General features: G+C 39.0%; 1 protein-coding gene and 1 non-coding gene across 2 annotated transcripts; both read right to left on the bottom strand.

The window, feature by feature from the left end:
• Nucleotides 1–2,141: 2,141 nt before the first annotated feature.
• Nucleotides 2,142–2,302, bottom strand: LOC111814771. The gene has a single exon (XR_002819669.1). It is a non-coding gene; the product is annotated as a U1 spliceosomal RNA (small nuclear RNA).
• A 6,730-nt stretch (nt 2,303–9,032) lies between these two features.
• Nucleotides 9,033–11,855, bottom strand: LOC101571869 (T-cell surface glycoprotein CD1a-like). Its single transcript, XM_023708732.1, has 6 exons — nt 11,780–11,855; nt 11,190–11,441; nt 10,245–10,523; nt 9,769–10,047; nt 9,336–9,435; nt 9,033–9,188 (listed from the first exon to the last, which is right to left on the bottom strand). The coding sequence occupies exons 1-6, from the start codon at nt 11,853–11,855 to the stop codon at nt 9,152–9,154; spliced, it is 1,023 nt and encodes a 340-aa protein (XP_023564500.1). The 3' UTR covers nt 9,033–9,151.
• Between the last annotated feature and the right edge of the window lie 208 nt (nt 11,856–12,063).

The following is a 12,063-nucleotide window of genomic DNA, read 5'->3' as shown; positions in this document are numbered from 1 at the left end:
TGTTAACCATCCAGAAGACAAGCTTATTGTTATTACCATACAACTTAGGCTGTTAAGCTTAACCTCACTATCTGTCTGCTTATCAAACATCTTAGGCATAATATGGAACAGGTATTTTTCATCAAGTATTGATATGTTGAACTTTAAGTTCCTACAGAATATAATAAAAAACATTGAAAAATTGGAATATATTTTAAAAATAGGCATAAAGAATTATATACTTCTTATGTTTACACATAAGTCCAAAAATCTCACCATATACATGCTTGAAGCATGAGAGACCCACAATATTCCTTTTCCTCTCTCTTGCTTTCATTCACCACACCCTACTTTTTGAACAACCATCTACCCAAGAAACATCATAGTGACATGAACTTTTTCTGCTGAGTGTTTTAAAAGACTCTATGTCCAAGAGTTCTCTGGCCAATAATAGAATGTCTGCTGATACGGCCCAATAGGAGGCCATTAGTTATAGCTTCCCATGTACATTTAATGAAATCATAATTGACTTTGTGACTTATGTTTTCAATATTGACTCTATGTGTGAGGTTTTTGCATTCATTGAAGGTCCAGCAAATAAATGTTCACTCCCATGGGAATATGCTCGCTCTCCTGGACACCATAGACAGCCATTAGCTACCTTCTTCAGAACGAATCTTCTCATTTCCTGAGCTCCCGAGATTATTGGCTGCTCCCAATATGGCCCTCTTTAAAAATCTCTTTCTGTGGAAAGGAGTGCCTTTGCCTAAGGGGAGACTTATTCCCTGAGAGATCCCACACAAATGTGAAAATAAAGAAGTAAAGATGTACGCCACAGCCCCTCATTTTAGGAAATCATGGAAGAGTCATTGCAACTGTAAAATCCTCTGTAAGGGCTGGGGAGATGGCTCAGTAGGATAAGCACTTTACTAGCAAACACAAGGATCTGAGTTCAATCCCCAATTCTGCAAAAAATAAATAAATAAATAAATAAATAATAAAAAAATAAAAAAAAATAAAAAGAACTTCTCTAAGACTGGCCAAGCCCTGTGTTAGACATGGTACAGATGCAATTCTGCATGGTCCTGCCTGCCTTCACTCTTCCCTGCCTTTCTGAGATACATCATGGCATATCCATCTGAATCTTGATATGAAAGCACCCTCTTGGCCCTGGGCCCAACCAAGCTAAGCAGCAGCACTCTCCCAAGAAAGAAACCTCACATGGTCCCCAGATATGAAGTCCACTCACTCCCTGTCCTGGCTACAGTAGAACCGAAACAGCTGCTCAGAACATAGCAGGGAGTATTTAAACTTATAAACTGTACATACCACTGCACATTCATACAGCCAAAGAATCTTGTCATGATGCTCTAATTTCCAAAGACAAAGGCCACATGAGTTGGCTCTACCAATAGATTCTCCTCACATTCTTTTATTCTCTCTTTTTTAAAAAAAAATATTTATTTATTTATTTATTTATTTATTTATTTAGCGGAACTGGGGATTGAACTCAGGCCCTTGAGCTTGCCAGGCAAGCACTTATCCTACTGAGCTATCTTCCCAGGCCCCTTCATTCTCAATAGGTATATTTTAATGGAAGACCACAGACTATACAGTTTTGTTGGCTCTCCCTGAGTATTCAGCTAAATTACAGAACCCACTATTTCATCAAAGGAAAAGTTACAGAAAATATAGGCAAAACTTTGTTCTGCTTTTTATTCTTACTTTCAAACCTTTCGTGGTTTTCTTTTATGTTTTATATGTTTCCTAGGTTCAAAATAGACAATTTATCTCAGTGAAATGAGTTACAATATATTTTACTGTGCGTTGCTATTTTCCAAAACTTTTACACTGATTTCTAACATGTTTCTTTTTGTATAAATTTTGATTACACTTTTCTTTCCAACTTTAGAAAATATAGATTAAAAATTATGATTGTCATTTATATATTTATCTTGTGGAACCAGGGATTGAACTCAGACCCTTGCACTTGCCAGGGAAGCTCATATTCTACTGAGCCATTTTCCTGATCCCTAAAAAAATTAATTTTAAAGGTAACTTGGGTGTAATTGTGAAACACCTGTTTTTGCTTTATCCAAAAATGAGTAATCCATGTAAGACTAGCTTTAAAAAATTTAGGCAAAAATTTATTTTTTCTTTTTTAGGGAAAAGCACCAACCCAGTTGCCCACTACCACAAATTATGCAGTCGCGTTTCCCGCATTTGGGGTAATCGCAGGAGTCAGCACATCTGGAGTGCAATGGATGAGGCACCTGGGAAAACCATGTTTGTGGTCATGGTATCTTCTCTGCCAGGTAAGTTTAGGCAACAGTTTCATAAAACAAAGTAGTCTACGTATAAATTGATATTCAGTTTATATTCTGGGTTCATTGGGATTAAGTTTTGGCTACAAATGAAAGAAAATTCAAGAAAACAATATGTTCTAAAAGATGAAATTGTTATATTTCTCTTTCTTGTCAAAAGAATGGAAGCAAGCAAAGCAGGACTGCTGTGCCTTTCCAGGGTGTCAGGAATTTGGTTCTCCCTGTTTCCTCTTTTCTTGGAAAGGACTTTTCAATTTTAGATTTTGTTTTGTTTTGCTGAGTCTTTAAATGGTTGATCTTCACTGCAAAGGTCATTGACTATGTGCAGATAGCTGTTAGAGCTTCTTTCATCTAGGGGAATTTTCAGTCAGCAAGAAGGGGAAAGAATGGGGGATGTGCAATTATGTACCCTCCCTTCAGAAGCACTTCACTGAAGGGGTCAGCCATGTGGCCACAATGAGCTGAAAGTCTTTCTATATTTGATTAATGAAACTGAAAAAGTAGCTTTTACTTCATCCAGCTCATAACTGGGTGGAAGGAGCCTGGTTTATTGCAGATTTAGTAGAAAACAGATTCTAGGCTAGCACTCTGGCTTATACCACATAAACCCCGTTGCCAAGCCATCTATCCATTCAGGTGCTTAGGCACATCACTGGCAACCGGTTCACTGGAATGAGCCATCAAGGAATCAGGGCTGGGGAGGTAGCTCGGTGGCATAAGCACCTGCCTGGCAAGTGCACGGTCCGGAGTTCAGTATCAACCCCAGAACTAAGCATGATGGTGCATGCCTGCAATCCCAGCACTAGGGGGCTGAGAAAAGAGAATCACTGTGACTCAAGCTGTGTAGCAAGAGCCTGTATCAATAAATAAATAAATAAATAAATAAATAAATAAATGATAATAGGTCAGAGACCCCTGTGTGTGGGTTGTGTATATGGACATGTGTGCATGTGTATGACTGTGTGTGTTTAGAATACCTCATTTCCATATTAGGGCTTCTTACCTGTCTTGATATTTTTGTCTAACATACGAGGACGTTAAATACATAATCTGAAAGTTTCTGTTGCTCAAAAGTAAATTAGTTCTATAGGTCTTATACTTTAGACCTAAAATGTACCCAAAAGTCTCACAGGCAGAGGTGGGTGCCTGGTTGGCAGGGGTGGTCCCCAGAGGCATGATTTCAAAGGGTGCATTGCCACCTCCCTCCCTGCTCTGCTTCCTGACTCCATGCTGAGCACAGCTTTCCTCTGCTGTGCCATGTCTGCTTTGGAGCTCATGAACCACAGGATAATCCCATTAAAACTATAAGCCAAAAGTTGAGGGATTTTGTTCCAACAACAAGAAAGTGACTGAAGCAGTGGAAGATTCGGAGTCTGTTTGTTTTGAGAGCGCTGACATAAGACCCTTATATTTTCTGGAACATAGAGAGCTCCACCTCTGCGCCAGGTCCTATGGTGTTCTGTAAGGTCACTTTTACCTTTATTTCTCTAGGATGACAAAATCATCTATGTCAGAAATAATAGACAAGTCTATGAACCTCATAACATTTACTGAAATGTCTTTCCTGAGGACATTTGTTCATTCCTTCAGATAGTTTCTTTTCTAGAGAAACTGGTGGGAAAAATTTTCCTGAGGACCAAGAAGCCATAATTCTCATGAACTTATCATCTGAATGATTTCTAGACTGGAATTACGATTGAGCCTGCCTTAATCATCGTATTATCCTATAGAAATCTGTGACCACATTTAACCAGAATATAGGGTATCATGAAACTTTGTTTTCTAAAAATACACATCTTTGTGGTTTCTATTTAATTGGTTAAATATCTTCCTGGTCTTTGGTCATATATTATTATTAATATATTTCAATAATATGCTTTCCAGGCAATTTTAAATTGTTGTTAGAACTAAGGAACTATTGTGAACCCAACACACACTTTCAAACTGGCTGATACTTCCAAGGATTTAGAACTGTCAATTGTGAGAACTCTGAAACTTTGATCTCTGCTTCCACCTGGTGGTAAAATAGGTGAGTTTATTCTACTCTATAGCCTATAATACAGTGATTATTAAAACCTTAAGAGAAGAGGGCTTTGATGTTACAGATGTTTTCAATGTGAACTCAGAAAATGAGGCATTTTATACAATGTTACACACTATTGTGATTTACACACTACTATGATTTTTTTCCTGAGAAGTTACCTCTGGCTCAAGTTACTCCGAGTCAGTCTCTTCCTTTAGGACACAAATATTTTCCAGTTCTGGTTGTGTTGTGCATATTGTTGAGTTATTTGTCTCTTCTGTGGCCCATGAGTATCATTTGTTCTAATCAGACATCCTAATTTGATGATGCCAATTTGGTCATGTAAAGTGATGCCTTGTTTAAATTTGATATTTTAATTAAAAGTGAGCTCAACTGATAAAATTTTTATTGGCTCTTTATCTCCATTTTCTTCCCTTTTCCACATTCTAAAGTCCTAACTTCTCGTCCTTTTGTTTCTGTGTGTAAAATGTGGTGTTGCTACCTGAGTGCCACTTTAACTTCAATGGAAGGTAGTATGCTGTGCACCGCATTTCAGCCACCATCCTCGTGAAGAGCTTCTCATTTCAGTGCTTAGTCTGTTTCTATCCACCACATTGGGCCCCACAGTGTGCATCTTTGTGTTTACTAAGGAACCACCATAGGTAGGAGCAACACTGCTTTAACATTGTAAATGCCTAAAAATGTCATGATCAACTTCATTGTTTCCCTATGGAACTGTGTGAACATGTTCAAAAGTGGGACTGACAAGTGCTCCTATTCATACTGAGATAGGACACTGCTACAGACTCTCTGGGATTACCTTACCTCCCTCTCTGGGATTACCTCACCTCCATCTATGCATGAAGATTTTCACTTACTCTTTTGCCCCTCCACTCTGCATACACTAGGTTTCTCCAACTGTTTGGATTTGCATACATTTGGTGATGTAAAATGCTATCTTGGTTTAATTTACATTTTAATTAATAGTAAGTTTGACTATAACTCATATGCTTGTTTTGAGGGGCTCGCAGAAGCAAGTGTCGTTTTCACATACTCTGATCATTATATAATTTTGGGTCTTTTATTTGTTAATTTTGAAAAGTTTGCATTATGCATAATATTGTGCATATAGTACACCCATTTACTTTTGGGAACTGGAAATAGATTCTCAAATGTCCACCTATTAATTTTTCTGTGTGTGCTTTGTGGTTGTGGTGATCCCTTACATACAAAGCTTACCATGACAGCACCCAGGCATGCTTTTATGCTGTTTTCAAGGAAATCTCTCCCATACCAATAAAAATTAAAGAAAAATGTAAAGCCCTGTTAATCTGTCAGTTAGAAAATCTTCGAACAATCACTTACATTTTACTGCTCAACACAAGTTCCTATTTTGATTAAATAATGAGTAGATGGTTTAAGCTGTTCTGAGGGACAGTGATCACTTCCAGACATATTACAAAAATGGAGCTGCTTATTTCTCCTCGGCTCACCTGTCCCCTCTCTGAGCAGTAATTCTGGCAATTCCTGGACTCCTTCCCACTGTGATAGCTGAGGAAGTTTCTATGCCTACTTCTACTTTCTGTTCATTCCAACAGCAAACATGCCTCACAATTCTTCACAAAATTTATAACATTAGCAGAAACATTTGTTCCTCAAACATTATAGCTGAGACAAAGTGCCACTTAACAAAATCAGAACATATGACTTTAAAAACTTTATTTTTTTAAATCCCATATTGAGCTGGATAAGACCTGCCAATTGAGAAAGGCAGAAACAATTTCCAGAAAATTTTGCAAACTATGACTTAGTAAACAGAAAATCTGGGGAACAAAAGTAATAAAAATTAATGAGGTCTTACTCAGGATCTTGCTTGGAGTTAGAGACAATTCAATATACAGGATGCTCAATGCTTTAGAACTGTGGCTGCTTCTCACACATTTTTGGAAGTACTCCATGAATATGATTTCCACAGAAATAATGCATGCTAAATGTGTGGTGAGTTCATGAATGGATGGACAAATGCATGAGTGAATGAGTCAATGAATGAATTAATGAATTTTATCACATGGAAATTCTTAGGGAATTGTCCTACATATTGATTATTTAAGTACCTTTGCTCTGACCTTTCATGATTTATTAAATGCTGGTACTAGATTGTCTTTTCACCTTCTCATAATACCTGAGGGAATGTATTGTTCTATTATTTAGTGGAAGAAAAGAGAGCTGGTCAGGGAACTATTCCAAAATCACTCACTAACCTAGCAGTGTGACAGCCACTTTGACTCCTTGGCAGTGACAGGAAAAAAGTATAATAAGCATACAGGAGGATTGATGAGCTATCAGAGTTAAAATCAAAATAGTATAAACGTTTTCACAAAACAAAGACACATGTAAGAAAAATAAATGAAAAGAAATCAATCAATTTTAATGAATAGTCAATCTCAGGAACAAAAGACGAAGGAGAGAAATATAAAAATCATAAGACACTCTAATACCCAATGCCAAATCAGAATTGCTGAGTCACCAAAAAGAAGAGGCCAGACTGGGCACAGGCTGAGATGGTCAAGGAAATGAATTGCCTGCCATGCAGAAGAAACCCCTGGCCCATTCAGGCTCCAGGGACAGTTTAATCTGGATTCTTAGATGAGTCTGTTCTCTGCCTTCTTCCTCATTGAGTTCATTCATAGGCTTGATTTTCTGGTTCTGAATGAATGACTTGAGCCCATCCATGCTGTAGATCCCGATACATGACACAGAGAACAAGGAAAAGCTTCTTTCTCTGATATCAAACACAAGAACCAGGCTTCATCTCAATGAAGGTACCTTACGACAAGTGCATTCCTGACTCATCTGATCAAGGCTAAGATTTATCCATGATTGTTTCACATTTTAAATTTATTGCAGGTTAGACAGCATTAAAAGGAAGCTGAAAATCTAGAAATTTATGATCATACTATTCAGGTAAGGAAAATGCTGAATACCTCTCATTGTTTTACTAGAAAGAAATACTCCATATAATAATATATTTTATTTTATTTTTTTAAATAATTTTATTGAGAAACAAATAGCAATGAGACAGCTTCAAAATCTATTAGTAGGACAGTTTCAAAATACATTGCATATTGTTATCTTCTTAGTGGTTATTCATAGTACAAGTTGCAGACATGATATCCTGTCCACAAACACTATTAGTACAAACTTTCTATTCATTAAATTAAGAGAAAGTAGCTGTATATCTATCATTTCTATCCCCCTTTTTGTTTAGTTTTGTCAGAGAATGGTATTCCATTGTCATTTTAATATTGTCAGTGCATGTGTTCAGCAAAATATTCCAATATAGTCCAGTAGTTCATAATAGTAGTGGGCTTTCCATAGCACTGGCAATGTCAGAAGTTGTTGACTTGAGCCTTTTATGACCCAGCATATTGATATGGTTTTCCTTTTTATACTTCATTTTTATACTTTTCTACTGGATGGTTAAGACCAAGATAAAGCAAGACCTATATAACAAGAAATATAAATTTTGTATCTGATGAGGTCAGTCTAATCCCCTCAGAATTTACCCTGACACTCTATACCAGTTTGTAGATCATATTTGAAACATATAAGGATATTTTTAACAAATATACACACAAAAGGGGTTCTGTACTTATCAATGAGCAAAAACACTGAACTGTAGTTCAAGAACCCCACAGTGTGTTTCCTTCAAGAACATAGCTCTGTGTTCATTATTCCAGTGGAGTTATTTTTGCACCAGTCATATTGTATATAACTTCCACTACTAATGAAAATGTACTCTATAAACAGCCACTCTGACCCTACTTCAATCCTAAGAAACAATAACCTTATTCTCTTTTTTCATTCTTTTCAGTAACACACTTGTACAACAAACACACTTATATATCGGTGTTTCTCAAATTTTGATGCACCTTGAATATCCTATTGGTTTTGCTAAAACACAAATTATTATTCAGCAATCTGGGATCAAGCCACAGATTCCATACTTCTGATAAGCTTCAGGGTGGTGATTTTTCTACTTGTCTCAGAAACATACTCAACAGCAAAGGCCTGCATGCTGCCAGACTCTCACTTTAGAGAAAATAAAGTTTCTGTTCTAACACTTCTTTGTGGTTGGATAATAAGGGTGGTAGGAGGCAAAAGTGTGCTTCTTCGTAGAGAGTCAGAGAATTAAAACCACAGAATTAGGAAAGTGTGAATCTCTTGACTCAAGAGAGAAGGCTTTTAACAAGGAGAACATCAGGTGTTCCAACGTTGTCTATGAACAAAGACATTAGGAACAGAGAGAATGTATTTAAAGACTACAAATTTGACATAAATTCAACACAGGTGTTAATGGAGAACATGTCACATGTAAGCAAAGCATTTTACCATGAGTAGAGATGGCCAAAAGACATATACTTTGCTCTTAAGGCTCTGAAAAATTAAAAAAGGAAAATGCCCTTCCAAACTGCAAAGGAATGTAGGAAGCAAGGCATGCAAGGTTGACATGTTGGGGAGCTCAGACAGAGGAGATACTGTGGGGTCAGGGAAGGCTCTCTGAACTGGCATCAGAATGTTCCCAGTGATCCATTACCACAGGGCTTTAATCCACTCATAGTCAAAATTATGAGTTTTAGTATTGTAGAGCTCCACTCAAAACAGAAAATTCTGCAAAATAATTTGAGATTGTATTGAACACTGATCATTAGGCAGTCATAAACAACCCCAAAAGTTTTGTGGGGATCATGTCATCATCATGTTACATTTAGACAGATGATCAGGTTTGAGCATATGCCAAGATCTGAACAGCTTGGTCTTCATTTCAAGGGTAGACATTTGGAGCAGCTTCAGAACTCATCCTGCATAAAATGGAAGAAAAGAGAGAGAAGAGAAGTGAGACCTGAAAAGTGAAGGGATGGGAACTGGGGAAGAAAAGAGATATAAAGAGGTGAGGAGACAAATGGTGGAGGAGGGAACAAGAGAAAAGACAGATGCAAAAGACTCACCAGCGCTTCCCAAACCAAAACACAAGACCTGCCAGAACAGTCAGGGGCACCATCACTGCCACCAAGATCACACCCAGGGAACTGTGATGCTCTGTGGATTCTGTGGGAAACAAAAGATGTTACTTCAAATCCCTCTCATTTTACCCCAACCACACTGTGTTTGAGCGTTAATCTGGGCTTCTTTTGTTCATCTGAGAGTCAAACTCATCATGTTCCTTTCCTCTTTTCACTCATTCCTCTCCAGTGACAGATCTTTTACCTAACACACATCTTCCTGCACCCCTGTGTCCCTCAGTTTTAACTCTTCTATTCCTTAGATTACATATTCATGGGGGTTCAGGATCCTCTACAATCGCAAATACTTTCAACTGGTCCTCCTGCGCTGCTTGAAGACTGCCCCTTCCACTCCACCTGGACCCCAGTACTTCCTCACCCCAGTGGAGCACGATGTCCTGCCCTGCTAGACTACTGTGCTTCACTCGGCAAGACAGCCCATTTGCCTCCTTCACTGCCACATCCAGGGTCACTCGGAGATACCACGTGTCATCAGCATTGGGCAGCTCATCCCCTCTCTGAGTTTCAGGCAGCTCCTTCTCACCCCGCATCCACATCACCCACACGGGCTTTGGGTAGAAGCCAGAGACGTGGCACACCAGCTGCAGAAGAACAGGCTCAGGGCTAGGGGCAGTGGACAGCCAACATTCAGGCCTTTCTACAAAAGAAAGATATTTAGGTAATGACTGAAACACAGTCTTAGAGAGTCAGATCTCCATGCCACCTTAGACATAGCTTTTCCCCTTCTGAAATCTGGTGCTCATGCTGTTTTTCCTTTGATTTTTCTTTATCCTCAAACAGAAGAAGGCATGATTTTGAAACAGAAAATATTTGGAGAAGTGATATCCAACTGACCTTGTCTCTGAAGATGAGCCTTCCCTGCATCAAGAATACCCGAGAGGATACGTGAGCAAACATCATAAATGTGCCTATGAATCAGGCCTTTGATACTTGGATGCTGTCTGATTTGTTGGCAGATACTCTGAGCCTTTTTTCCGCCCATTGGAGACGGTGAACATGAATCATTTTGGAAGCTCAGAAAATCAGATCCTTGAGAAGTTATCCAGAAGAAACCTTCTACGACATTCCCAGAATGCAGCCTGCAGCCTTTTGAAAATTGCATCTCAAGGAGATCTGAGAAATAGAGGCTATAATTAGAGGAAAGAGGACAAAATAAATAAGTGGAAACAAAAAATAGAAGGGTGAATATTGGGGGTAAAATGAATAGAACATAGTTTTGTTTAATTGAAGGTTCAGAGAAAAAGAAATTCATAGGAATTGGTGGTGAAGGAAAAAAATAATATGAGGAAAGGCACCAATTGTTCGATCAAGGTAATATGACTTATGGAGGAAGGGGATTTAGTGTGAGAGTGTTGAGACCCTAGCTAGCTGGTGGAGAGGATGCAGTGATACAATAGCTGCATAGAAAGAAAATGCCAAAGAGACTGAATAGAGCAGAAAATAACCACATGTTTAGGAACCAATAACAGTGGGTAAACTGAGGATACCTAACTGGCAGTCAATAAAGAGCAGCCAAAGGTTATCTGTGGGGGAAGACTGTAAAATCCTCCCATCAATGAGAGAAGTGTTCAAAAGAAAACCAGATGTCTAAAGTTTCTGAAAAATCATGATCTAAATTTGAGCATACACCCAGAGTGTATGATTATACTTTTGAACTAGAAAGAGAGGAGTTAAGATGCAGAAGAGTTGCCCATTCCTAGAGGAAGGAAAAACCACGAAATGCCCGCCAAAGCCCCTTCCTTCACTCTCTTTACAAAAGAAGAGAAGAACTGAACTCACATTCAAAATGAAATACAAATATATCCGTGTGAAATGTAACAATGATCACTTTGATAGACCTCTCCAACGTGGGCCACTCCTTGCTCTCGTTGCCTCGGGCCCAGGGATACAAGAAAATGATTTTACCAGAGCTGCTGTTCCACCCATGAGTCTGCAAGTCATCTAACCAGCCTGAGATCCAATGTTCTCCTGAGGTGCGGTTGTAAAAGGATGCGGTCCAGGTAACTTGTAAAGTGACTGGCTTGTTGATCTCTGTTTGGAGAGAGAGAGAGAGAGAGAGAGAGAGAGAGAGAGAGAGAGAGAGAGAGAGAGAGAGAGAGAGAGATTGTGAAGGAGAGAAGTAAAGAAAGGTGTCAGAATAGGGGAACTCAGAATCAGAGTCATGAGCAGGACTTTGCTGCCACAGGCTCCTTTGATTTGTCAACAACCTTCAGAAGAGCTCAGAGATCTGGAGTCAGGGATACTCACACTGCAACACAGAGTATGCAGGAAGACTCAGCTAGTACTCTGCCCCAGGTGTACATGGAGGAAACTACACACACACACACACACACCCTTGCTGACCACCAAACAGGTACCAGAGTTCTTACCGACTTGACTGTCGCTGCCTAGGCTGAGAGCAGCTTGCAGTGGAAGAAGCAGACACAGCAGGGCACTTGCAGACATTATTTCTTTCTCTCAGAAAAGCTGATCTTTTATTTCTGTTCTAAACAAACCTGCCCCCATATACTACTCTTTGGACTTCCTTCTCCAACCAACAGACAAATGTCTTCTGTCTAAGATAAACAATGTCTGCTGCTTCTCACGTCCCCGAGACTCCCACTCAGTAGTTCATTTCCTCTCTGCTCCCGACACTCCCCTCCAGCTTGTGGCT

The sequence above is a fragment of the Octodon degus genome, unplaced genomic scaffold (assembly GCF_000260255.1).
Source record: "Octodon degus isolate 3935 unplaced genomic scaffold, OctDeg1.0 scaffold00512, whole genome shotgun sequence".
Classification (NCBI taxonomy): domain Eukaryota; kingdom Metazoa; phylum Chordata; class Mammalia; order Rodentia; family Octodontidae; genus Octodon; species Octodon degus.
The sequence above is the reverse complement of the archived record's forward strand: the minus strand, read 5'-3'. Positions and strand labels throughout refer to the sequence as shown.

Excerpts from the sequence above, each read along its gene's own strand:
- LOC101571869 (XM_023708732.1), bottom strand. The coding sequence starts at position 11,855 with ATGTCTGCAAGTGCCCTGCTGTGTCTGCTTCTTCCACTGCAAGCTGCT. Across the intron at positions 10,048-10,244 it reads GGCTCATCTTCAGAGACAAG|AAAGGCCTGAATGTTGGCTG; the intron begins GTCAGTTGGATA and ends TTTCTTTTGTAG. Across the intron at positions 9,189-9,335 it reads TTTTGGTTTGGGAAGCGCTG|GATGAGTTCTGAAGCTGCTC; the intron begins GTGAGTCTTTTG and ends CATTTTATGCAG.